The 27,692-nt window shown below is 57.2% G+C and overlaps 1 protein-coding gene across 2 annotated transcripts; it reads left to right on the plus strand.

Annotated features, from left to right (window-relative positions):
* The first annotated feature begins 1,207 nt into the window (after positions 1-1,207).
* WNT4 (Wnt family member 4) lies at positions 1,208-27,617 on the plus strand. Of its 2 annotated transcripts, none has more exons than XM_045378556.3 (5): positions 1,208-1,459; positions 15,547-15,782; positions 23,507-23,638; positions 23,730-23,872; positions 24,556-27,617. In XM_045378556.3, the coding sequence occupies exons 1-5, from the start codon at positions 1,383-1,385 to the stop codon at positions 25,021-25,023; spliced, it is 1,056 nt and encodes a 351-aa protein (XP_045234491.1). In that variant the 5' UTR covers positions 1,208-1,382; the 3' UTR covers positions 25,024-27,617. The 2 variants fall into 2 exon arrangements, with proteins under 2 accessions (XP_045234491.1, XP_045234499.1); XM_045378564.3 differs by having other exon boundaries at positions 24,655-27,617.
* The last annotated feature ends 75 nt before the right edge of the window (positions 27,618-27,692 follow it).

Consider the following 27,692-nt stretch of genomic DNA (forward strand, 5'->3'; position numbering starts at 1 on the left):
TCCCTTTCTGGACCTTAGTTTTACTGTTTAGGTAAGAGTCCCTCTAGCTCTGAGCAACTGGGGGATGCAGCCTGGAGGATGAGTAGCACACAGAATCAGATCAGTGACCTGAGAGGGTGTGGCCTGGATTTGGGCAGACAATTCTTAGGGGTTACAGTGGTGTGGAATTGAGCTCTCTGGACTAGCCAAGCACAGGCTGTTGCAGCCCATTCCGTTCCATTCATTTATTCCTTCCACAAACATGGCAGCCACCGCCCTGTGCCCGAAACCAGCAAGAGGCTGAATCCGCCTGGTATGGGAGGATAAATAGAACAAGCACATAGAAAACCAAATGCAAAGTAAGACTTGGTGAGTGGGCCAAGAGAGCTTGCCTAAACTCCTCCTGTCCTCCCAATCGCAGCGTCTTAAGCCCACTTCTCGGATGAGAAAACGGAGGCTCAGAGTCAAGACCCTGCTGCCTGGGGCGCGCCCAGATCTTGTGGCTAGCCAGACGCGAGGTTTCGGATTCCCACAGTCTCGGGCCACTGTCCCAAGCTGCCCAAAGCTGGGGAGGCCCCGTCCAGCTCCCGGAAAGCTGTAGGGAGGTGAGCGCCAGGGAGGGGCTGGGCCGCAGGACGCGGGGACCAGGAGGCAGGGAGGGACCGGGTGGGGGGCGGCCGGGAGACATCCAGCGCCCAGATGTGCAGCCCCAGGCACCCGGAGCGCCAGCGCCTGGGTGCGCGCAAGTGGCAGCCGCGCTCCGGTGGGTCTGCCGCGGTCGGACCGGGGTCTGGGCTCCCAGGCGCCGGCGGGGGGCAGTGGGGGGGTTGGGGGGCAGCGAGGGCCGCGCTGCAGTGCCCGCAGCGGCGGGTTGGGGGAGCTGTGCCCGCCCGTCCCCGAGGCCCGGGCGGCGGCCGGGCAGCTGGGTCGCCGCGCCTCTAGCCCGGCCGGGCTCGGCGGCGCGCAGCCAGGCGTGCCTGGAGCGGGCTCGGGCCCCAAGTCCTCCGGAGCGCCCAGCCGGGGAGGCCCCCGGAGCAGCCCAGTCCCGCGGGCTAGGGCGGCAGCCGCCGCCGCTCCGGCCCGCCCCCGGGGGGGGGTGTCCCGGGCCGCTGGGCCCGCCCAGGTAACCCCATCCTCGGCCCGCCCCCGGCCCGCCCCCCCGGCCGCCCGCCCGCCCGCCTCCGCCGCCGCCGCCGCCGCCGCATCCCGGCTCTGGGGCGGCGCTGACAGTCTGGTCCGCGCCGGGCAGCGGGCGCAGCAGCGGGCAGGCTGCCGGCAGGCACACGGAGGCAGAGCCCCGCCGCGCGCGCCCCGGCCCGCCCGCGGGCGCCCACCTGCCGCCCCGACGGGAGGCCCCCCGCGGCCGCAGCCGCTGCCCCGGGCCGGGCGCCCGCGGCGGCACCATGAGTCCCCGCTCGTGCCTGCGTTCGCTGCGCCTCCTCGTCTTCGCCGTCTTCTCAGCCGCCGCGAGCAACTGGCTGTAAGTCGGGCCGGGGCCGGGCGGGGCGGGGCGGGGCGGGGCAGGCCCCGGGGGCAGCGGCCGGTGCCAGGCGGCGCGGGGCAGCGGGCGCGGGGCAGCCCGGCAGGTGTCTCGGCCGCGGGACCGGAGGCTCGCTCGCTCAGCTGCCGCCGCCACTGCCCGAAAGTCCCTCTGCACACCCGGGGTCCCCTCCTGCCCGGGTCCGGCTCCCTGCTCAGAGGCGTCAGGGGTGGCGGCGGCGGCGTCCGCACCGGTAGGCGGCTCGGGGCGCTCGAGGGCGACAGGGGTGCGAGCGCGGGGCGGTGGCCCGGAAGGGGCGCCGGTCGCGGGGTGCAGTCCAGCCGGGCTGACAGGTCGCCGAGGAAGCCCATTGCAGGGAAGGGCTCTGGGACATAATAGCAGGTTAATCCCGAGAAGTCCGGAGCGAGCTCCCCGCGCCGAGCTGCGCCGCGCTGCGGGCTGGGCTGGAGGCGTGCAGGGACCTGTTTCTGCTTGGGGGGTGGGAGCCGGAGATAGAAGGAAGGGACCAGGATGCCTGGTCTCCCAGGGCCCGGGGCTGGCGCCGGCGCTGGCCGGGCCTTGGTTTTTCCCTGGGGCAGGAAGAAACTCCGTCCAGACGTTAAAGAAGACAACGGCCCCCCACCTTCCCGTGTCTAGCCTAAGGAGGAGGGGTGGTAACCGCTGGTGACCTGTCTGTTTCTCCTTGACTGGGTTTGCGCTCAGGGCGCTCCCTGGGTAGGGGCGGAAGGTTTGCTGCGGGGAGGGAGACTAAAGGGATGAGCTCCAGTGAGTGGGTGGACAGGGAGCAAGAGGACCTGCACTCCTTTCATCCCCTCTCAGGGACGGTTCCCCATGCCCCGCACTTAACCCTGGCCCCAATTCCTCCTGCCCAGAGCTCTGCCACCATCCGCTGCGGGCAGCCAGTGGGGAGCCAAGCTCCAATATTGATCTGAAAAGCATGGGGTGGGAAGGGGGATCGCCAACAGTGTAGCTGGGGTTTCCATGGAGACAGGGAGAGAGGAAAAAATTCTCTCTGCATCAAGACCAAAGAACAAATATCTCTCATGAAATTGCCCCGAGTGTCCAATGGCTGTTGCTATGAGGTCATTGTGGCCAGCCAGAGCCCTCCAGGCTGGAAGGAGTGTGTTCGTTGGGGTCAGAGCCACCCAGGGCTTGGGGGACAGAGGTGATGTAGAATTCTTCCAGCTGTTCCGAGAGCAAACGACTCCAAGGCAGCCCGAAGTGGCTGCGGAGCTTTTGTTTTTCTTGGAGACTTAATTTGATTAACACTTCAGGAGCAGTGGCAGAGTGTACAGAAAGCAGGGCACTACCACCTTCTCCCACTGCCCCCCTGCAGGCCACCCCCTGAATGGAGCCTGGGTCGCAGAGCTGGGGAGGGAGCTGATTTGGACTTGGAGGACCCTGGGTGTCCCTGGAGCTGGTTCTTGAATGCATGGGTTCAGAGCCGGCATCTCCAAAACAGATCTGAGCATCAGGAGGAGCAAGAACTGGGTCTCACCTGCCCAGCACCGCCAAAGCCACAAAAAACAAAGAATAAAAAGTGGCAGTCCAAGCGTCTGGCCCAGGCCTGCATGGAAGACAGCTACATCTGCAGGGGGAAGTCCTTCAGGAGCATCTCATCTTTGACTCATTTTACAGATGAGGAAACTGAGACCTAGGGAGGGGAAGCTACCTGCCCAAATTCAGAGCTGAGAACTGAACCCAGGTGTTCTGACTCCCAGGCAGTGACCCTATACCCCCTTCCCTGAAGCTGTCCCAAAGTGGAGCCAGCATGGCCCGGTGGCATCACCACTCACCTTCACCCATGTCCACCCCCAAAATCCCAGCGGGGAAGGCAGCCTCGGCTTTGGATCATGCAAACTGTGGGGAATTCCAGCAACTCAGTTCTCCTGCCTGTGCCGTTGGGGGTGGGGTGAGGAGGGGCGGCCTAGGAGAAGAGAGGTTGGCAAACCTGTTCTCTGCAACGGTGATGGTTCAGGTTGCCACGAAGCAGGTCTCTGGATGACCCAGCTCGCTCCTGCTCCACCCCCGGCTTCAAGCCAAGGGTCTCTCTGCTCTGCCCAAGGCAAGAGGAACAACAGGCTTCCCAGGACCCTCCCAAACCAGAGAGGGTATGAAGAAGACACTGGGCACATACCAAGGTTGGGTCCAATATTTACCAACCTCTATCGAACCATCAGCTGGCCAGGAATGGCAGCTCTGGGGGACATGGATGTCACAGCCTGGCCTCCCACAAGCCTGGAGTCTAGGTAGAAAGACATGATAAAACCACGACTGGGTGGAATGGGGCGCATGCTCTATGGCTGTGAGAGAAAAGAGCTGAGTGCGAGCCCGAGCAGGCACAGAGGGGGACTTGGTCTGAAGACTGTAGGATCATAACAATAATAATTATTATGATGACTCCCACAGCATGATCTAAATCCCAACGTTTCCATCCCATTACAGATGAGAAGATTGGGGATTGCAGAGGTAACTGCCCAAGTCACCCAGCTGGTAAATGCCAGAGGTGTCTGACTGAAAAGCTGCCTCTAGAAGGAAAAGCTTTGGGCAGGCAGGTGTCCATGCAGGCATGGTGGCTGGCACTGTGTCTTCTCAAGCGTGAGGTATGAGGAGGCCTGGCCCTGAGAGGATAGCTGACAGCACCTCCTGAGGAGCAAGGTCTAGGTTCCAGTCACCTCCCAATACCCTGGAGTCAGGCTTCAGTCCAGGGTGGGTCTGTTGGCCAGTGGCGAGAGCCGGGGCTATCTGTTGTCTCAGAAGGGCGGGTGGCCTAGTGGGGAGGCCAGGTGTCCCGCCGCGTGCAGCTGTTGGGCAGGATGGAGCCTGGAGCTGGGAGGGCAGCCTGAGGCCTGGGCAGGCCCAGAGAAGCTGGGAGCTGTTGATTAGACTCTCTTGTCTGGCACCCGGAGGAGCCGGCTGACAGCTTGTGATGGCTCACACCACTGAGGGAGGGCCGGATGGATGAAGAGTCCCTGGGGGAAGGCTGGGGCTCTGCCCTTAAGGAGGCTACCCTGCCACAGACCTGAGCTCAGCAATGTTTCTGAATGTCCCCTCTTCCCTGCACTGAGGCTGTACCGGGAGTCAGGACACCTGGGTTCCAGTCCCAGCTCTGGGCCACATACTGGGTGGCCCCTTCCTCCCTCGGGGCCACAGTCCTCAGCAGATCATTCTGAACCCCAGATGGAAGTACTGGGGAGGGTTAGGGAATAAATAAGCTAAGGTCTGAGGATTGTGGATTTCTCAGAGGAGGGTAGTGGGGCTCTAGCAGAATCCCACGGGGGAGGGGAGGGAGCCCATGCTGCACTCGGAGGCAGGCCAGCGGCATGGCCAAGAAGTGGGTCTTTGAGATCCAACTGAGCTCTACCCTGCCCAGCTGAGTGACCTTGGACAGGTTACTTAACCTCTCTGAGCCTCGGGTTTCTCATCTGTAAAATGGAGCCCATTGATGCAAATGGTGCACAATGGTGGTTGGTAAGAAAGAGTGAACCCATACATGTGGCGAACTGGCAAGGGGCCAGGCACGTTGATGGAAATGGCAGCCATGGCAGCTGCTGGAAGCAAGGGCTGCTGTCAGGGAGCTACAGGGCCGCGTCCCTATTGATAAGGGTGGTGGAGAAAACGGGCCTTCAGGTTGCTGCTCCCGAGCCCTGTTTATCCCAGTCTGTCCCACCCAGATCCACTGATTTAACACAGATAGGATCTTAGGCTGCAACCCCCTTGCTCAACAAGGGCCCCCGCAGGAGCCTCCCAGAGTCAGGAAGACCTAGCCTGGCTCACAAGCCAATCATGTCGGGCAGAGGAATTGCTGCTGGGAGCACCTTTCAGTGCCCTGGGGGCAGTGAAGGACGCATCATGCTTTCCACTGGCTTTGAGTCCCCACTGGTGTGCAACTTCGGGCCAAGCTCCCCTGAGCCTGCTTGCCCAGGGGCCGGGGGGGGCAGTTTATATCTCCCTTGGTCTTTGGTGGAGTGAAGCCCAACACTCTGGGCACAACTCCCTGGGGCAGGGATGGGGCAGAGCCAGCCCAGATGTGCAGTGCCAGCCACGCAGGTAAAGATGTGGCCCACCTCCTCCAGGAAGTGTCCCCCTGATTCCCAGCTTTTAAAGATCCCTCTCTCCCCTTAAATAGTCAAAAACCCGTCTCCTTAGAGCTCCTCCATGGCCCTGGGCAGTGAATTACAATCACAAACACCTTCCCAGTACTTTACAGTTCACACCAGGATTTCTCAACCTCCATATCACTGATGTTTGGGACCGGATACGTCTTCTGTGTGGGTCTTTTCTGTGCATTGTGGGATATTTAGCAGCATCCCTGACCTTTACCATCTAGATAGCCTGTAGCATCCCCCCAGGTGACAACATAAAATGTCTGCAGACTTTGCCAAATGTCCTCTGGGGGCGCAAAATCATTCCCCCAAGAATCGGTGGTTTACAAAGACCTTTCACAACCATTACCCTGTTTGAACCACACACCCTCCCCGCCATGCCTCACCACAACTACTTTCAGAGGAGAGGAGCGTAGATTACTTTCAGCCCTACTTCAGAGGCCCAGACGTGCGATGACTTTCCCAAGGTCATTCTGCAAATCAGAAGCAGGACTGGAACTGCTCTCCCATGTCCAGATTTTACAGCTTTCATCCCCCACCTATAGAACCGTATTATATATAACTCTAGTCTAATCGTGTGGTTTCTTTACTGCTTCTACAAGGTTATAAACATCTGGAGGCCGCGGCTGTGGCATAAACACCTCTGAATATCTCACAGTGCCTGGCACGTGCCTGCCGGGTACTAGGTGCTCAGCCAATCTTTGATGGATGAATGAAAGGCGGGCTTGTTCAGAGGGTTCTCAGCTGTTGTCCAATGGTAGCCCCTCTTCAAAGGCCTGCAGTAGGAGGAAGGCTCTGCTCCACTGCCCTGAGGCTCAGGTGATACTAAAAGGCACAGAGTTGGGTGACAGGAAGTGTGACTGTTGCCCCCCAGATCTGCTGCTCTGCCCCTCACTCCTGGGCTGGAACAGACCCTGAGAGCCAGGCTGAGTGTTTCTCCGCCAGCACTGCAGCGCCCCAAGACCAGGCTGTGCCCGAGGGGGTGGCTCAGGCAGCAGTCACGACCCAGCTGTCTGCTATGGTTTGACTTTCTTCCCTCAACCCTGGATTAGCAATTGAGCAACGCAGCAAGCATCTGACAAGACAGTGCTCCCCAAACCTGTTGAAACTCGCTCAACTCAGGCCCTGTGGGTACACTTGGAAAGCTGAGCATTTGCACCAAGCCTCCTCTTGTTGCTGCCTCTGGGAAGAGGGGCTTGGGCTGAGCCTGTGGGGTGCAGATTGGCCAGGGAGCCATGGGTGGGGTGACAGCTGCCTGCCGTGGGCCCACCCGTCACCCCTCCACTGCATGGAGCAGGCGCAGCTGCAGGCAGAGCTGCGACCCCAGGGTTGCTCTCCAGATTTCCACAGGAGTTGCCAGGTTTTATCTCTGAGTCCTGAACTGCATCTTCTGTGATTCAGCCAAACTCGGGACGGCTCGCTCCCTGCCGTGACCCCACCAGCTCCCCCTCCCCCATGTCCTGGCAAACTGAAACCAAACTGTGTTCTGAAAGTTCCCTGCCAAGTCAGACCCCGCAGAGGAGGGGACCTGGTCTGAGGAGAGAGCGGGAGGGAGGTGGGAGGAGGAAGGGATGCGTCCTCCAGGGGAGAGGAGCCTCGGACAGCTCATATGTATCTTCGGGGAGGCCCATTAGAACAGCGGGAATGCTGATGGGCCTGAGGGCCCTTCCCTGCGATGACTCTGAATGGTCCCTTCAGACCCTATTTCTCAATCTGTTCACACACAAGCCCTGAAATCCCAGGATTGGGCCCCAGAGACCCTTCCCCAAGTGCTGGAGACAGCAGAGTAGCCCCTTCTGGGTCAGGTGCCCAGCTGTTCCGGCAACCCAAGCTTCGAGGCATGAGAGTGAGGGGGTTCTTGGGGACTCTCTCAGCTCAACCCCTTTGGGGAGCCTTCCTGCCAGGCAGGGCCTGGGATGCCCCCATGCAAACATGTCGAGCGCTTCCCCACATCAGGCCCTGTGCTGGGCACTGAGGGCCATACAGCATGGCGGTGGTAGAACCAGGACTCCATCCCAGGTCTCCCAGAGCTGTCCCTGCAGCCACTGGCAGCTGCCCTGCAGCCCCGTACCCCTAGCCAGTTATTATCTGCTGGGGGCATGAGCCCCACCCTGGTGGGGGCAGGAGTGGGGGTTCAGCCACAGGCTTTCCCAGGACTGGACCTTTGGAAGGTATCCCCCAAGGCTGAGGAACTCACTAGAAATCGGGAGCCTCACTCCAGGAGGCCAGCACTGGCTCTGGACAGTTCGGCTGGGGTTTCACCTGGTCTCCTCTTTCCCCACCCCCAGGTTCTCTCAGCCCACCAGGGAGGACAGATCAATGGGTCAGTGGCCACAGGACATGAAAGGTTATGGGGACACAGGTTGGGTGGGTCTAGCAAAGGAAGAGCTCTCTGCTGGCAAGTCGGGGGACAAGGTGAGGTCAGATCAGCCTTAAATTTGACACCCATTCCCCCCCAACAACACACCTGCCTCAGGGAGAGAAGGCAAGTTCTCACCTGGCAGAGCTCTGGGGCCATCCAGGCTCAGGTCCAACCGTCTACTTTGTGGCCCTGAGGCAGCCACCAGCTCCCTGGGAACACATACAGTGAGATGGGAAATGGGGTGGGGGGCTCCCAAACAGGAAGTGGGGGACATAGATCCCTCAAACAGGAAGTGGGGGACACAGAGCCCTCAGGAGTGAAATGCAGGGGGCTGGGGTGCCAGGATACTGGAAGTAATGAGAATTGGGAAACTAAGAGTCAGAAAATGAGGGCACTGAGGCTTCCAAGGATAGGAGATGGGAGCAAGGGGTCCCAGGAGACAGGAAAGAGGGAAAGGGGCCCGAAGGTGCAGAGTGGTGTGCACTGGCAGTGGAGGCCTGGGTTCCAGGGGAGGCCGTTCTCTCTCTCCACCTGAGGAAATGCACCTGAGGCCAAGAGGACTTGGCCTGGGCCTTGACAGACCTAGGACCATGCTAAGGCTGAGAGGTGAAGGCAGCACCCACTGCCCTGCAAACCACCATGAGTGTCTCCAAAGCCTGCCCCTCCAGGGGTTTTGGACCAGTGGCAGCAGCTCTTCTGTGGCCCCAACAGCTACGGAGACCACAGGCCTCCACACTGTCCAGGCAGCCCCATAACCACCCAGACATCTGTCCCCACACCCCTTACTCCTGACACAGCCCAGACACCTCGCTGTAGTTCAGAAAAGACATGGGGCTCTAGAAAGACCCATCAAGGGAAGAATCAGGCCTCCTCCCTCAGGTCACTGTCTGTTGACTGCCAAACTTCAAGCCTCAGTACCCTGGATCATCTTTGGCTTAGGAGCCAGAGTGACCTGTCTTCAAATCCTGACCTCCCACTGCAGGCCGCACGGCCTCAAACATATGCTTCTCTGAGCTTCAGTTTCCTCATCTGCAAAACAGAGGGGAAGACACCTGCGTAGCCAGCCCTGTGCTGTTGCACTAAAGACATACTGAGGCATGTGACTATTGATTGAAGAACATAAATGAAGGTCCCATGCATCTACTCTGTTATGTCCACAAATGGTTTCCAAGTCCCCTTGACACTCCTGAGCTTGTCCTGCACACCACTGTCCCTGCCCTCACCCCAGTGTCCCAGCTTTTGATGTCCTAGCAGCACCAACCCCTCCACCCGTCTCTCACACTCCCCAGCCTCACAGGGTCTGACTGATGGTCGCCAGGAAACACATTCTCAAACTCTGCAGACTTCGTCTGGAGACTCTGTCAAAAGCCTGCCATTGAGATGGCTGCTGAGGTCACCCACTGTACCCTGGGGGAGCGTGTCCCACCTCTCAGGCATGATCAGCTGAAAAAAAGACCAGGAACCCAGGCCTAAGAGGGCCAAGAGAGTCAAGCAAAGAAAACACACAAATGAGCGGAAGCCAGCACGGGTCTGGTCTGGGGTGCAGCAGAGGGGCGACCAGAGGAACTGGGAGAGGTAGTGGGAGGGGTGGTGACGGCACTGATGGCAGTAAGCATCTTGATGATGCTGCTAGAACAATGTTGCAGCAGGGACGAGCATCTCCTGCACACACATTTCATTCATTTAGGCCTCCTGCCTGCAGGAATCCCAGTCTTCCCACTTTACAGATGAACACACTGAGGCTCAGAGGTGTTCACTAACTTGCTTCAAGCAACACAAAGATGAGATTTGGACCCAGGAGTTCCTGGTCCATGTCCTTACTGCACTGCCTGCCATGCCAAAGGACAAGAGTCTCCAAGGCTAAGGCACTGTCAGGGGGAGGACAGCAGGATATCAAGACTATGGTTATAGAAACATTCAAAGATGGAAAAGTGAGTGGGGGGTATGGTTAGCATCTTGGGAAACCAGGCACCATCCCCCTAAGAACACAGTCCTGGATGGGGACTGTGGTCACTTTTGTCCCCACTGGCCCACATCCCCCAAGGCGGCTCTGTTCAGCAGCCACTCCGTTTTCTTCCGGCTCCCCCTCCCACCCCCTTGGTCTCCTTCCTCCCTGGTATCACAGGCACGACCGCTCCTGAGGAGGCTCTAAATGTGGCCCAGGCAGGCAGGGAGGCCAAAGGGAGGGGGCAGAGAGGCCTGCGCCGGCGTCCCAGCCCCCACCTGGACACCCGCAGGGCCGGGACCCACGACACTGGTCTGCTTGGCCTCCCAAACGCTCCAGCTATTTCCCGTCCCCTCTCCTCTTGACTCACAGCGTAAGAGCCGGGAGGAGTCGCAGAGGTGCAGATTTTCCTCTAGGAATTTGTATATTTTTTTTAAAAAGCAAGCAAACCTGGAAAAGCTTGGGACAAGCCCAGCTAATTTTAGTTTCTAATGAAAACAGCAGGTGGCTGAGAGGATCTGATCTCCCTGGCAGGGCAAGGGCCCTCCAGCCTTGCAGGCTGTAGGCACGGGCCGGGCTCAGGGAGGGCCTCCTGGGAGGAGCCTGCAGGACCTGCAGCCCCCGTTGGAGAAGATCAGGGCATGAGCTGGCTGGTAGCGGCAGCAGGGGCGGCCTGGGCTGGCGGGGTAACCTGATCAACGGCATGGCCATGGCTAGAGTCCTGGGTGGCCGGGGCAGCAGGTGGCAAATTGCTAAGCCTGTACTCCACGGTGGCAGGAAGGAACCTAAATTGGGGTAATGCAGCCAGGACAGGAGAAGTCTCAGGGATGGCCAACGCCCTGCACAGCCTGGCCCAGCCCACCCATCATGCCCTGGCTCTCTGTCACCCCTAGAAAGGGCTGGTGCACTCCATGTTTGAGCCTGGTCCAACTCCAGGGTCAGCGGATGGCACACGTGTCTCTGAGGTTGAACCACCCTAGGGCGCTAGAAGGGGATTCCTGAGGTGTCCAGGACAAATCAGGCCTCACCCTAATGGGTGTCCAGGCCCTCAGCAGATCAAAAGACCACAGCAGCCCCCACATTCCTCCCTCATCCTTATCTTCCCCGTCCTGAGCACTCTGCCAAGAGGCAAGCAGAGGGAACCCCATCAGGACAGAGCCCTACATCCCTGCTGCGGGCATTTATTAAACACCTTCTATGCACTGTGCTCTGTATGAGGCACCAAGGGCAGTATTAGCCCTCTCAGCAGGTAAATGGGGCATATCCACAGCCAGGTACAGAGGAAACAGAGTTGAGAGTTAGGGCTGGGTTTGCACTGCAACTCGCTGCTCTAGCTGTGGGACTTTGTGCAAGTTGCTTTGTCTCTGTAGCCTCAGTTTGCTCATCTGTAAAATGGGGCCAGATGCTAGCTAGATACTGAAACGGGCAAGCAGAAACATTGTGGATGAGAGCCTGTAATGCCTGGGGTTCTCACTCTCTAGAGCCGGTGCCCAGTTCCATTTCCAGCCCTGGCACCCAGCCCTGCCCGGGCGAGACCCTGTGGTCTGGGGGAACAGGGGTGGGGGTGGGGCTGGGCCTCGTGTGTATGGAAGGGGACAGCTGCTGTGCCAGATGAAGGCAGGGGCTGGGGGTGGGCACTGGTGCCAACGGAAGAGGTTGCTCAGCTCCTTCCTGGAAGCTGGCCCAGTGACTCACGGCCACGGCAGCCCAGCAGCTCACCCTAAGCCCCTGCGACTGTCATTTAGCCCTTGCTGCCTTCTGAGCCTGGGTGGGGGGATGCAGGTGGCTCCCCTGGTCCATCTCACTACTTATTCAATGGCAGAGACACATCTATCAGCCTGGCACGGGGCCAGTAGGCCCCTGAGGCCCAGCCACTCCCCACCCTGCCAGTAGAAGGAGGCTCACCTACTCTGACAGTGGGAAAGGCCATATGGACCCACCAGTTTACTGTACCCACGAGGAGACAGGCTCCAAGTATGGCAGGGACTTGCCCAAGGTCATGGTGGGTCAGAGGCTGCCCCCCCCCCGCCACCTCGCCCAGAGAACCCGTGCCCTTGGGTGCCTCCCTTGACCAGAGGCCAGGGCCCAGCACAGCCAGACGCAGCCTCCTTGGCTGCACGCTGTGGGAGCAGAGGCTGACTTGGGAATGGGCCAGCTCTGTGCCCCCACATGACAGAGCAAACAGGGCCCCCACCCTTTGCCAAGAGGCCAAGCCTGGGTCTGAGCAGGAAAGGATCCAACGTCAGGCTCAATTCCTTGTGCCCCGACCTAGGGACACCTGTGGCCTCCTGAACGTGGACCTGGCCCACCGCCAGTAGCCGGGCTCTTGGCGCCCCCTGCAGGCCAAGAGCAACAGGTGGGACTAGCTCCACAGGCGACCCCTTGACTGGGCAGAGGCGGGAGAGCGCCCAGGCAGGGCTGAGGAGCCGGTGGGCCCTTCCCCTTCCAAATACAGCCTCTGCTGCGTCTCAGCCCCCTTCCTGCCCTTGTCTTCCCTCCAAGGGGCTCCGAGCTCCTGCCTGGGCCTTGTCAGGACACCACCAGTCTGTGCATCCCCTGGGAACCACCAAGTAGATAGGAAGGAGGGGTGGGGAGGCCCCTGGGAGACCAGGAATGTGGGGGGTGGGGAGGGGAGGCTGGCCGTCCTTGGCCTGATACCACCTACTTCGCACTTGCCCCGTGCTGTGTACTTGCCCCCACAATTACCTGGCATCTAGGATGCACCCAGCTGACAGCCAGGTGCATCACACAGCAAATCACGGGCATTCCTCTCGGCAGCCCTCTGGGTGAGAACCGTTATCTCCATTTACAGATAAGGAAAACCAGGCTCAGGCTCCACAGCCACGGGAAAAGGAACATCCTGGGGATCAATGCCACAGTGAGGAGGGCAGTGGCGTCCCTGAGTCAGAGCTCCCTATGGCTGAGAAGGAAACATCACCCATACTTACACAGACTGCTCTCGGGGCCAGCGCCTACCTGGCCTCGCAGCTGTATCTAAGGCACATTAAGTTAACCTCAGATGCCCACCAAACCCCGCTGGGACTGGGACTCAGGCACGTCCACTTTCAACAAACCCTGCACACATTTCTGATGCACAGCCAGATTCAAGAACCGTCACTTGGTCCAACTCACATACTTGACAAATAAAATTTAGCTGCCACCTGCAAACCCCCAGGGATAGGAAGACAGCCCCCCAACTGCACCCTGGCTAGCATCTTTGGGTTGAATAAACCCAGCTCCCAGCAGCTTCTGGCCACGGTGTCAATTCTAGTCTTTGAGCCGCACAGAGAATACTGTCTCTGCCCAAGGCTGTGAAGCCAGGCAAACGCCAGGTTCAAGTCCTGCTCAACCTCACTGGCTGTATGGCCCTGCACATGAGGTAAATTACTTAAAATGTCTGTGCCTCAGTTTCCTCTTCTTTCAAGTGGGAGTTGGTTGGCTGAGAGGATTAAATGCAATAAAGTAAAGTACTTAGCCCAGTCCCAAGTTCCATAGAAGTTAGCTCTTCTTATCTTTAGAAAGAATTCCTGTAAATAGGACTTTCTGTTTGCTTTTCTATTTGGTCACCATTCATTCATCCCCTCGTTCAACAAACGAATGGTGACTTCCTCCCTCATTGCCTCAGGCCAGTGTCAGGCCATCTCTCACACACTGATCCCTCTTGCTCCAGGCAGCAGTTCCTTCACTCAGACAGAACCAGTGGCCCCTTCTCTTATTACAGATGAGGAAACTGAGGCCCAGAGAGCAGTGACCTTCCCTTTATCCTTCTTCAAACAAGAAATTTGCGCAGCTTCCTTTATAAGATGCAACAGCTTCTTCACTGGCACCTCCAGAAGATCCCCAACGCTTGGGATACTCAGTGTGCTGGGCAAGCCCCTGCAGGAGGCCTGGCTCGCTGCAGAGTCTGGGGCAGCAGGAAACTCCAATCTGTGTGGCTGAGGCTGAAGGCAGAGCCAGGCCCGGAACCTCCTTCTGGCATGGGAAGGCCCCCCTCTCCATCTCTGGGGCCTCAGTGTGTCCACCTGTAAAACGACGGGTCTGGGCCAGATCCCCTGTTGGGGAACATTGCTTAGGTGTGATTCTCTGCACTCTGTTGCTTCTCCAAGAACCTGGAAAGCAGCCCTGCCCTGGGAGGTGATCAGACGCATCTCCCACTCACCAGATGGGAAAGGGGGTCTTCCAGAGTCACCACTCAGCTCTCCTCTCCAGAGGCTGCCTCTTGTCCACCTACTATGTGCACTTGGCCCTGGCCAGAGACACTCAGGGGAAGGGTAGGGCAGGCTGAGGGGCAATGGTTAGAGCACAAGCCTCTGGGGTGTCCAGACCCGAGCTCTAATTCAGGTCTGCCCTTAGAGCTGGGTGACCTTGAGCCAGTCGCTCCACCTCTCTGAACAAGAACTGACACTTAATAAGTGCTCAGTTAATGCATGTTTCCCTTCCCTCAAGAGCGGTTCAGCTTCTCCCTCGTAGGGCCCTTCCCCAGCTCTGCTCCAATCCCAGTGAGCACTTTTATGTCTTGCTTCAAGTCTCTTTGCCTCCTGACCCAGATCACAGAGTGTCTGTCCTTAGATGAGTTAGGGCCTCCCAGGCCCCTTCAGTGCCACGAAGGAGGACAGGCAGGAGAAAGACCTATAGGTGTGAAGGGATTGGAAGTTGAGCTCTCGCACTTGCTATCTGTGTGATCTTGGGCCTGTCACCCTCTTCATTTTAGAATCCATAAAATGGGCATAAGCATGATCACCTCATAGATTTGGGGTGAGGATGCAACAGGGCGAAGTGCAGCCATGGTGCACGGCACCTAGTCGGTGACCTGTAACTGTGGTGCTCTCTCTCGTCCTCCACTGAAATGGAAACATTCACAGGCCCCCTCCCGTATGTGCCTGGTCCCGGAGCACCTTCACAGAACTCCTCTCATTGAGATCATGATCCTCGCAATAACCCTCTGAGGAGCAGCCATCATTGCTCCATCTCCATAGAAACTCAAGGGGCAGAGGAGAGAGCATGCTGCACTTGGCTTTTGAACCCTCCATACAGCCGCCCACTCTCACCACCACCACCCATATCCTGACCATCCCTAGACCTTAGCCCGTCACTGCCCTCATTGTCCCACCTCCAAAGGGTGGCAACAGTGCCACTGGTCTCCATCTGGTGGTCCTAGGATGTGGCTGGCAGTGAGGAACTTGGTCTTGTGGCCAGAAGGTGGGCCAAGGATCACTGGGGTTCCTGCCTACGGCAGGGAAAGAGAGACCCTGGGCAGACAGCAGCTCCAGCCTCCTCGCTAGAGGGCATCTCGGCAAGGAATAGTGGGATCCCATAGCCAGGTCTGGGGTGACGTCCTGGCACAGACAGTGGCACGGGGGCCACCGGGGCAGGGAGGGATCCCATAGGGGCTCAATCAGCTTCACTCCCACTGCTGCTGCCTGCTTTGCCTAACTTGAGATAGAGGCCTTTTGTGGAAGACAGCATTTCCACTCCCTTGGTGCCCCTAGAGCTGGGCAGGAGGGCCTGTAACTGGATCAAGAGAGAAGTCAGCAGCCAGGCCCAGTCACTGGGACGAGTCAGTTCCCAGAGACCCAGGCTGGAGCGCAGGCCTGGTCCTGGGCCGGGAAAGATGAGGAGGTGGGCTCTGCATCACATGCCACCCTCTCCCCAGGTACCTGGCCAAGCTATCGTCAGTGGGGAGCATCTCAGAGGAGGAGACGTGTGAGAAACTCAAGGGCCTGATCCAGAGGCAGGTGCAGATGTGCAAGCGGAACCTGGAAGTCATGGACTCGGTGCGTCGCGGTGCCCAACTGGCCATTGAGGAGTGCCAGTACCAGTTCCGGAACCGGCGCTGGAACTGCTCCACACTCGACTCCCTGCCCGTCTTCGGCAAGGTGGTGACGCAAGGTGAGGGAAGGGCGTGCAGGGCTGCAGAGGAGCCTGCAGTGCCAGGGCGTGGGCCCAGCAGGAAATGAGATGCTTGTGAGCAACAGGGCTATTCCAGGTCATTTCTGAAGTAAAACCAACACAGGGCCCAAGTGAGGGCATAAAGGATGCAGAGCGTTGGGGGCCCAGGACAGGAGGATGATCCAGATGGGAGGCGCATGTGGGATGGGGGCCATCGGAAGAGATGGCAGCTCTGTGCTGGGGCAGCACTGAGAAGCACGCCGTGTTTCCAGTGATGGCCTCCTGGAAGTGTAAGCAGGTAATGAAGGAAGAAACTGAAGCTCGGGCAGGGAACAGCACTGACTTGCCCAAGGTTCCTCAGAGGGAGAGGAGCAGTCAGGGCTTAGACCCGAGGCTCTGGATCCCTGGCCCGCTGCTCTTCCCACCCCAGCACTTGGCTTCCAGTATCTGGGCCCATCCCATTCCTTGGTACATCTGACCAACCTTATTGTGCACCTCCAGCACGGCCAGCCCTGAGATACAGGGATGTGCAGAAACAGAGGCACATGGAGGTTAAGTAACTTGCCCAAGGTCACAGAACTAGAAAGTGGCAGAGCCAGGACTCAACCCCAGGCAGTCCCGCTACCAGGTCTGTGGTCTTACCCTCAACAAGGAAACGCTGTGATCAAGGGGCCAGGGGAGACTGTGGGAGCACAGAGTGGACACCACCCCTCGCTGGGGCTGGGATGCTCAGGGAAGGCTTTTCCGAGGAGACTGGCCCTCAGCTGAGACCAGAAATGTGAGATGGCATTAAGCCAAAGACAGGGGGGCCAGGGCATAGAGAACGGTCTATGGAACTGGAAGTCTCCTCCGGAGGTCGCCAGCCAAGCTCCTGCCCTCGAGGAAGTTCTTTAAACTATGGGCCCCTTTTTCTACTTCCTGAGCATGAAACTGACACTTCCGAGTCACTAACCATCGACAGGGCCCTTTGACTTGCTCAGGCAGCAGGAAGGGGTTGCCTGGGCCAACCCTTCTCCTGGCACCTGTGGTCCTGGACGGCCGGGGCTGCTGGGCTTGTGGCAAACCATTTGGATGTTGCTGGAAACCAACTGTGATAGAAATTTGGAAGCCGTTCTCCTAAGAGCTGGCAGGGGCCAAAAAGGCATGATCTCGCTTGGCATTGCTGAACATCACTGCTCTGGAAAAGCAACAGAGACCCAGTGAGCCTAGCCTGGCAGTGGAGGATCTCCCAGGATGACAGTGCTGCCTCCAGGCAGGAAGGGCTGCCTGGTCGATGGGGCCCCAGAACCAGCCTCAAACAGCAGCTCATGAGCCTGGGAAGCCCTTGGACAGAGCAGGTGTGTCTTGGACAGATTGGTGGATAGACTGGCAGCGTTTCATATGGCAGGCTGTCACCCTCTCCCACTCCTCCCTTCGCACATGCAACATCCTCTACCCCAAACACCCAAGCCCCCTTCTTGAGGGCTCAGCAGTTCCCTCCTCCACGACACCTTCTCAGCTCTTCCCTCTGGGCTCCAAAGCTCTTTGTTCTTCCTGTGGGATTTTTTTTGAATCATAATTTCAAACTTACAGAAGAGTTGCAAAAGTAGGACAAGGAACTCCTATATCCTCTTCACTTGATTCAGCAACCGCTTACATTTTCACCCATTTGCTTTGTTATTCTCTATTTCTATATATACACACATCTTTTTATCTACACCATTTGTGTTCACGCTGCTTCTAGCACACCTTTTAGACTGAAATGCTTATCTCCTCACCCGACTCCACTCCCCCATCACTAGGACTCGGACCCTTCGAAGGCAAGGGTCATGGCTCATTGACCTGTTTCTTGGCACATGGCAAAGCCTGGCATGGAGGAGTTAGTGGATGTCATCTAATGACAGAAAGCAGGTCGGGGGAAAGGAATCAAAGAGGCAAGGGAGGGAGTAGCCTGGGCCAATGCTGGCCTGAAGTCATCGTGGGTACTCGGGACCCTGTGAGAAGCCCTCCTTACCTTTGGGGGAGGAACCAAGGGGGTACCCAGCACTGGCTCAGCAAGTTCTGAGGGACGCTGAGATTCCTACTAGGCCTGGGTGGTACCTGCTCTGGACTAAAGTCTGAGTGGTAGAGTCGAATGTCCAGCCCCCTTTGGAGAGGGACATGTCAAGGTGCCGAGACTAGGCCAGTCACACCTGGCAGGTACCAGTCGCACTTGGAGGAGGCTGAGCTCTGCCCACGCATCAGACTCCTCCTTTTTGCATTTGAGGTTTTCTTCCCTAGTAAAATTCCTCTTGGAAACTTCTTAATTTGTCTCCAGTGACTAAGAGGAAAAGGGGCTCGTCCCTCCTGAGGTCTGAGAGCGAAGCACTGCTCTCAGAAGGTCCAGGGACTGGCTGGTGAGGCAGATGGAGGAAGGGTGAGGCCGAGGATGGCCTGGGACAAGTGCCTGCGCTCCCCTGGGCATCTGTGTCCTTGCCTGGCAACAAGGCCACACGCAGGCCCACCTCATGAGGCTGTCACGAAGATACAGTGGCCTCATGCATGGGAAGCACTTCGTGTAGACACACCTCCCATCACCAGCTCCTGTCATCTACAGCAGCCCGTGTAAGCGGGCCTCACTCACATGCCCAGCTTTCAGGACCGGGGGCATGGCCAGAGCCTGCATACATGAGCCACCTGGCTGGGTCATGGCGTCAGACGTGGAAGACAAAGCTAGCAGGCCAGACCAGACCCACCCCAGGGTCTGAGAGGAGAGAAGGAGCCCCCATTTGCTGAGGGCCTGTGGTGTGCTATTACATCAGGTCATTCTCGTGACACTCTGAGTTTATAGTGCTGTTCTCCGACATCACAGGTGAGAAAGAAGACTTGGCAAGCAGAGGGTGGTAACACCCCCAGCCCTGGGCCTGCCAACTCTTGGCTGGGAGATTCTGGGCAAGGTCTACGCCCTCTCTAAATCCCAGTGTCCTCCTTGACCACCCCAGGACCAGCCTCCTAGGATTCCCGTGAGGATCAGAGAGATGATGCCTAGGAAGGGCTAACTGACCCCCACATGGCTCAGGGGTGGGGGGCTCTCCCACTGCCAGCACTGCCCCAGGTCTCACAGCCTCCCCTGCTCCTGGCCTGGAGGCAAGATGGACAGTGAAATAATCATGAACAATGAGGGAGGTGTGTAATTTGGGGCAAAACTGTGTGTTCTAGGCTGAACATCTACCAAAAATTTGGTAATGTAGCTGGCATAGCTGGGAGGGCGGGGATTGGTGGTTCTTGGCTGAGCAGGTATTCAGGGCTAGATGAGGGATGGCCTCTGTGTTTTAGTCACTACTTAATCCCAAGCCCTAGAACAGGACTTGCACATAATAGGTAACCAACAAATATTAAAATATTAAATGAGCAGGACCTGCATATAATAGGCAACTGATAAATATTGAATGAATTGTTAAATACTGAACTGATAAATATCAAATAAACCAATAAATATCGAATGAACCAACGGGTGTGAGGGTGGGAGGGAGGCCATAGCACCAGGCAAAGGTGTGCCTGGGCAGGGTAGGAGAGGCAGGAAAGGCAGTAACAACCACCCTTCTCCTGCTGTCCTCCATTTGTAGACAGCACTGGGCCTCCTCTGCCTCTACTGTGTCTTATTCTACGACCTTGAGCAAATCCCTATCCTGAGATGAGGGACTTGATGAATTCTAAGGCCCCCTCAGGGTTTGACTGCTGTGGCTGGGAGGCCATGTGGTGCCCTGGCCATCGCAAAGTGAGGGTCCAAACCCAGGCCTGTCTGTCCATTCCCCATGTCTAAACCATCTAGGACACCTTCCTAACTGTGGCACCACCTGGACCTAAGAAGTAAATGCTCTGTGGTCTTGGGTGTCCCTCACTAGAACCTGTGCTCTCACCTTTGTCCTCAATATTGGCATCACACTGGACCCAATGATGGGGAGAACATTTTTTTCTCCTGGGTTACCTCTGTGACCCAGCCTTTTGATGCTATAAGTTACAGAAGATCTGGGGAGGAGGTACCCCCGAGATACTCCCACACTGGGAAAGCCTTGAGGCTGCAGTGGCCAGACACACACAAGACAATTAGAAGATAAAGCTTGGGACATCCTGATTCTGACCACATGGGGCAGGGAGGCAGAGAGGTGCAAAGTCTGGCCTGCCGGGGTGGCATTATTATCCTTATGTTAGAGTTGAGAACACTCAACTCAGGAAGGCTCAGAAAGAAAGGTCACACTGCTAGTGAGAATGCAATACAACTTTGGCTCTGAAACCTTCGCTCTTTCCCTGATCCTGTATTGTCTCTTACATCTAAAGGGGCTTCCTGGAGCTGGTTTCAAGAAAAGGTGGGTTTTTGCACATCCAAGAGAGTAAAGGAATCTGGAAAGGCAGACTGGGCAGGGATAGAAGTTGGAGAACGGGGGATAAGGTTATCCTGGGAGACAGTGCCTATCCTGCCCCACCTCCCCAGGACTACAGCTGGGCCTCACCTCTACCAAGATACCTGCCCTGGCACCCAGGGGATCAGCAAGCCTATGGCTTCATTGCCAGTCCAACTCAGCCTTAGCCAGTTCTCCAAACACTCCTAACTACTTCCTTCTCCCGTATCTGGGAAAGACTTCACAAGTGATATGCTATGAAGGGCACAGGCCTTGAGTCTGACAAGCCTTGGTTCCAATCCCCACTTGGCCATTTACTGCCTGAGGGAGCCAGGGCAAGACACCAAGCCTCTCACCTTTTCTTCTATAGAGCAGAGCTGTAGAGAGCTCATTGCTAAGGCTGTCATGAGCCTTAGACAGCACATAGCAGGCCCTCAGAAAGAGTGGCCGTTAGTGGATTTACAGGTTAACTGAATTCCCAGCCCCAAGCAGCCTTAGCACCTTGGAAAAGGTGGCATTGAGGCTGGACCCAGAGGACACACAGTATTTAGACCTGTGACATCAGGGGCCAGGGGTGCTCTAGGAATAAGAAACAGCAGGAAGAAATGAGCTGGGTGTGGGAAGGGGCAAATGGCTGTATGAAAACGGAAGAAGTCACCATAGAGTTCTGCCTTACCCTGGCCCCTGGCCCAGGAAAGGACAAGGCAAGGATTGCCTTCCTCCCTCAAAAAGTCCCTGGCCAGGGAGCAGGATCTGCCACCTTGCTAGGGAAGCTCTGCTGCTACCCACCCAGGTGGACCACCGTTCTTTCTCTATGTCTGAGTGGCCCCTGGGGAGAGTGCTCTGCCAGGTCCTCCTCAAGTGAGCAGGGCTCCAGCCTGGGCACCTGGGCAGAGGTGAGGAACTGGGAAGGGCCACCACCCTGGAGTCCAAGGGCTGGAAGCCAGAACCAGGTAGAGAAGGCTGGAGGAGCTGCCATCAGCTTTAGAGGCACTGATGCTTGCCTACATCTTCCAGGCTTTCTGGGGCCTGCTGTGCTGAGCCCAGAGGCCAGCTGCTCACCGTCCCCCAATAAAGAACCCACAGAGAGAACTGGGCTTGTCCTACAGCATGTGAAGTTTGGGGTGGACCTAAGGAAGCCCTTCTTGGCTCCATATGTGGGAGGTGGAATCAACTGCATGTGTATTCCCAGGGGCTCAGGGCCTCTGGGAGGCAGAATAATGTCAAGTTTGAAAGCTCTGGAGTCTGGCTGCCTGGGTTCAAATTCTAACTCCACCACTTCCTGGCTGGGGTATTGTTGGACAAGTTGCTTTACCACTCAGTGCCTCAGTTTCTCCATCTGTCAAAGATGGATAAAAAGTATCTACTTCTTAGGGTTGTTGGGACAAGTATATAACACATGTGAAGTGCTTAGACAGAGCCCAGCACATGGTAAACCGTCTCTAAGCTTTAGGTCGTTAATCTTCCTTCCAGAATCTCTTCCTTCAGGCCCAGTCCTGATATGAGAAAACAGTGTTCTTGTTCCCAAAGCCAGGGCAAAAGGAACCTGGGAGTCTCAGTGGATGAATGTTGGTTTGGGGAATGAGGCAGAGGTCTCTCTGAGCAACCTCCCTGGGGGCCCTGCACCCCAGGAACCCCCAGTACACAGGGGAGATCAGCCTGGGGCTGGGGTTGGGCTGGGGTGGCCTGGGAGCCAAGACCAGCAGAGGAGGAAGGACCATGCGAGGCCAGGCTGAGGCGACCCGCCAGTCTCGTCAGCCAGCCCCGTCTCCTGCTTTGACTTCCCTTCCCCCTTGGTCTTTGGGGCAAAGATTTGTGCTGGTTCAGGCCTGGAAATACCAGAAATACCAGAAACTGAAGTCGTCTCTCTTTGGGCGGCCACAGCATAAAACCAACCAACATGATCCTGCTATTAACCTCGATTAACTTGGAGAAGACTCTGTCTCAGGCTGTCGAGGCTCCATTGCTCCAGCCAAGCCCCCCAATGCTGGCCCAAAATGGCCAAGCCAGGGTGGAGGGTGGGCAGTGGAGAGTGGGTGGTGGGCACTATCGCCAGCTCAAGGGCCGAACCAAGAACAGGGCGTCCTGAGTGGTCGGGGACTGAGCTGCCTCCCACCCCAGTGCTCGGCCTCTACAGCCTCTGTCCACAGACACGGGCACAGAGAAGGTGATTGTTTCCATCTGACCACGGTGACTGCTCCCTGGGGCAGCCGAGAGCACAGGCCTGGGTGTCACAGAGGTAACTGCCAACCATGGGGCCAAAGCCTGCCCCCTCCACTCCTGTGGACACAGACACTCCGACAAGAGACAGAAGGACAGTCACAGCATACAGAGGCCCTCCTCACAGGGCCCAGGAGGGGAGCATGGTCTGCTGTCTGGTCACACACCCAGCCGGCCATGCATACTCCAGCTCGCACACTGCCCCCCACCTCCAGAAAGAGAGTCCACAACAGCTACACCCCCGAGGCACAGTTCTTAGGAGGATAAAAACATCCATTCAGGCAGGGGACGAGGGCCGAGGGCCGGCACCAAAATAGAATCACTGAGAAGTCATGGGGCAGAGGCGGTCAGACGTGTGCTTGAGTCTTGGTTCTGTGGCTTTCTGGCTGGGTGACTGGGACCAAATCCCTTCCCCGGCTGATCCTCCATTTCTCCATCTATAAAATGGGGGACAATGAAGCCCCCAGTGGTGGAGGGCTTATGCGTAATAGGTATCTCCTAATTAGCCACAATAGGGGTTAGGGGTTACGTAGAAGCTGTTGTTATTATGGTTTACTCTAAGGAAGCAAGACATTTTCAGAAACAGGCCCAGTCTCAGAGGAAGGGGCAAGATCATAAGGTAGGGTGACTCCAGTGGGGCCAGCTGGGGAACAGGCCAGAAAAGGAAGCCAGACCTGAGTTTATAGTCCAGGCCTTCTTCCTACCTGCAGCCTTGGCAAGCCAGTTCACCTCTCCCAGCCTGTCTGGTCTTCCATAAACCTTCACAAACCTTCTGGGGAGGGAGTGAGAACAGCTTCCCACAGGAGCTGGGAACATAGGCTCTGAAGCCAGACTGTCTGCTGGCTCAGTGACCTCGGAAAAGCCCCCAAGACTCTGTTTAAATGGAGATGGTAACAGTCCTTGCCTTCTGGGGTGGTTGTGAGGATGACAGGATCTGCCTGTGTGAAGAGCCCTAAGCCATGCTCTGGTAAAGGAAGCAGATTCAGCTATTGGTGTGATAAGCACAAGCACCTTCCTGATTTCTGCCGTCTTGCTCCCTTCTGGCCTCCAGCAAGCAGGAGGCCCCATATGCCCCTCCCCCTCTACAAAGGCGGGTGCAGGGAGGAGCCCTGGGACCCAGCCCTGCCCTCCATCTGCCTCCCACAGGGACTCGGGAGGCGGCCTTCGTGTACGCCATCTCTTCGGCAGGTGTGGCCTTTGCAGTGACGCGGGCGTGCAGCAGTGGGGAGCTGGAGAAGTGTGGCTGTGACCGGACGGTGCACGGGGTCAGCCCACAGGGTAGGTGCAGGAGGTGGTCAGAGTGGGAGGGCAGGGGGCATGACCTTGGCCCTCACTCACCACAACCCTCTCTGTGCCCACCACACCCCAGGCTTCCAGTGGTCAGGATGCTCTGACAACATCGCCTACGGTGTGGCCTTCTCACAGTCGTTTGTGGATGTGCGGGAGAGAAGCAAGGGGGCCTCGTCCAGCAGAGCCCTCATGAACCTCCACAACAATGAGGCCGGCAGGAAGGTAGTATGGTGCTACCAAAAGCGGGGTAGGGATAGCGTGCGCAGGGCCTCACATACTCTCCCACCCACATGGCCACTCAGAAAACATTTGTGCAGGCTCTCACCAGCACCTGGCACCTCTGTAGGCCAGTGGGGTTCAGGACAGGCCATGTGGGGGTGCAGACAGGCGGGCAGGTGTTACAGACAGGGTAAGTGGCCCCCTCCATACATATGGCCCCCCACACACATACATACATGTGTGTCCATCCCTGTCTCTCATACACATTGACTCCCCAAAAGAGCAGCAGAGCTAGGATGTGAACCTTTCTCCCCATCACCATGAAGATCGTGTGCCTATAACGCCACCTGCCTTCTGGATGCCTACTCCCCAAGGTTCCTACAGAAGTTAAATGCAGCAGTGCTCTCCCTACCCAGCACCTGTCACTCACTGTTGATAGGACACCACCCTTAGTGCTTCTCTTTCATCAACTCCCAGTGCCCCAAGTGCAGGGACAGTACCTTGTTCACCTGTCACAACACTGCTTAGCAGCCCAGTACCGCATAATTCATAAGAGGAGGTACAACAGCAAATCTGACTGCAGCGTCGGCCCCAGGGCACCAACAGTCCACTGTCAGCCTCCAGGGCCCCTCCCCGCCTCCCCTTGCCATCTCCTGATGGCCCCTCTCCCCTACCCTCTCCCACAGGCCATCCTGACACACATGCGGGTGGAATGCAAGTGCCACGGGGTGTCAGGCTCCTGTGAGGTAAAGACGTGCTGGCGAGCCGTGCCGCCCTTCCGCCAGGTGGGTCACGCACTGAAGGAGAAGTTTGATGGTGCCACTGAGGTGGAGCCACGCCGCGTGGGCTCCTCCAGGGCACTGGTGCCACGCAATGCACAGTTCAAGCCGCACACAGATGAGGACCTGGTGTACTTGGAGCCCAGCCCCGACTTCTGCGAGCAGGACATGCGCAGCGGCGTGCTGGGCACGAGGGGCCGCACATGCAACAAGACGTCCAAGGCCATCGACGGCTGTGAGCTGCTGTGCTGTGGCCGCGGCTTCCACACGGCGCAGGTGGAGCTGGCTGAACGCTGCAGCTGCAAATTCCACTGGTGCTGCTTCGTCAAGTGCCGGCAGTGCCAGCGGCTCGTGGAGTTGCACACGTGCCGATGACCGCTTGCCTAGCCCTGCGCCAGCAACCACCTAGTGGCCCAGGGAAGGCCGATAATTTAAACAGTCTCCCACCACCTACCCCAAGAGATACTGGTTGTATTTTTTGTTTTGGTTTGGTTTTTGGGTCCTCATGTTATTTATTGCCGAAACCAGGCAGGCAACCCCAAGGGCACCAACCAGGGCCTCCCCAAAGCCTGGGCCTTTGTGGCCGCCACTGACCAAAGGGACCTTGCTCGTGCCTCTGGCTGCCCATATGTGGCTGCCACTGACCACTCAGTTGTTATCTGTGTCCATTTTTCTACTTGCAGACTTAAGGTGGAGTAACAAGGAGTATTACCACCACATGGCTACTGACCGTGTCATCGGGGAAGAGGGGGCCTTATGGCAGGGAAAATAGGTACCGTCTTGATGGAAGTCACACCCTCTGGAAAAAAGAACTCTCAACTCTCCAGCACACATACACATGGACTCCTGGCAGCTTGAGCCTAGAAGCCATGTCTCTCAAATGCCCTGAGAAAGGGAACAAGCAGATACCAGGTCAAGGGCAGGAGGTTCATTTCAGCCTTCACATGGACAGCTAGAGGTTCAATCTCTGTGGGTCCTTCCAGGCAAAAGGAGGGAGGTGAGAGCAAGAGAAGGCTGAAGTCCCACCCTAGAGCCCAGCCTGCCCCCTGGGCGGAGGAAACTTAACCACTCCCCAGACCCACCTAAGCAGGCATATAGGCTGCCATCCTGGACCAGGGATCCTGGCTGTGCTTTTGCAGTCATGCCTCTGAGTCACCTTTCACAGTGCTGTTCCTCCATGAAACTGAAAAAGGAAACCACACACACACACACACACACACGCACATGTGCAAGAGAGAGGGAGGAAAGGGCTGTGCAATAAAGTCCTCTGCCATTATCTTACTCAACACAATTTATTGGGCAAATACTACGTGTTCTAGGCCCTGTACGGACCATCTCACTTGATGGCCTCAACAGTCCTGGGAAGCAGACAAAACAGGAATGCTAATGCCCATCTGACAGCAGAGAGGGCAATGCTCACCAGACCTCACAGCAAGCTTGATGGAGAGGTAGGGCCAGAAGAGTCCTCCAGCCAAGCCTCCTCCTTGGTTCTTGTACCCTAAGGCACATAAACTGCAGGTCTTCTTGGGTCTGAGCCTGGGGCGGGGAGTTCTGGCTGGAGGAAAAGGGGCAGGGAAGCAGCAGGAGTCAAAGATCACAGGCTGAGCTGGAGTCCACATGGTTCCTGAGGGCAGAACAGGCTCTGAGGAAAGACGTGAACAGCTGGAAGGTTGACAGTGAGGTCTCAGCAGTGTGGCGCACCCATCCCCAGCGTATCTGGGTCCCTGGGGTCCCAGGTACCATGGTTACTGCAAGATTTCCCAAGAGACAGCACCAGCAACCTGGGCCTGACCCTGTGCAACCGCCAAACCATCAGGAGCCCCGCCCAGGCTTGTGAGCAGGACATGCACGAAGCAAGACCTTGCCCCTGACCCAACTGCTTCTCAGATGGGCTTCCAATCACCAGAGGAAGTTGCTGTCAGCCCAGTTTCCAGACTGCCCCCACACTGGGGCTCTAAGTTTCAGGTCTGAGATCTTACGCTCTGTGATCCCCCATTTGGGGTTCCCAGACTCCAAGCTCCTGACTCCTGTGTTCAGTGGCTGAATTCAACATCCGAGATTTGGAATATGGGCTCCAGCCTGCAGAAACTCCTCTCCAGGCATTATGGTTTGTGCCTCCTAGTGTTGGCTCCCTCATGAAAAGAGGGTCAACACCCTTGGCCCCCAGCCAAGATCTCTGCTCAGTGTCCACACAAGGAGGAAGCCAAAACCAAGTGAGGTGCTGGAGCCACATTCAAACGTGGGGATAATCTTGGAGCAAGCCAGCTCTGATGTGGATGAAAGCTGAGCCAACTGTCGCCACAGCTGCCCAGCTGGGTCCACTGCTCCTCTGGCTGGCTGTTCAGCTGTCCACTAAGCCCAGGAAAAATACTATCCCTCACTAGCAGAGGCCAGACCCAGTGAGAGGGAACAGTGAGGACCCCTCCCCTCCCAGAGACAAGAGCTGAGCCACTCTCCCCATGCAGAGAACAGTGGGTCCAGGTTGGATGCTGGTATGATGGGAACTGCCCTTTTCACCTGCCAGGGAGTTCCTAAAGCTGATCTTCCTGGGGTTCTGAAGGTTGCAACCTAGTTAATCAGACCAGATTCTAGGAACCACTACCCAGGCCGACCACCGCCAGTGCTGCAGAGGTCAAAGAAATCCACAGCCACAGGACAAGGAGCTTCTTTGGACATGCCCAGCTCCAAACTGTCCCGGGGGAACTGGCACAGCCCTTACATAGTCCACCCCCTCTTGGCCTCACTGTGGCCTGGAAATTGGCCAGAAGGTCCACATCCTGCCCAAACCACTCTCCTCTCATCCCAAGGCAAAGGTGATGCCCTGAGGCCTAGGGCTGGATAAACCCCAGCTCTGGATGCTGCTAACCCACTCTGCTGCCCCACCCCATCCTCCAATTTTTATACTAGGCTCTTTGCCATTGTGACGTCCCCATGACATAGTCTGATGCACGATAAAACAATTATTTCTTTATCTTGCAATTGTGACAGTGACTTTTTTTATAGAATAGGGAGAAGAGACTTGGAGAAGGTCATGGGAATAGCAG

The sequence above is a fragment of the Macaca fascicularis genome, chromosome 1 (assembly GCF_037993035.2).
Source record: "Macaca fascicularis isolate 582-1 chromosome 1, T2T-MFA8v1.1".
Taxonomy (NCBI): Eukaryota; Metazoa; Chordata; class Mammalia; order Primates; family Cercopithecidae; genus Macaca; species Macaca fascicularis.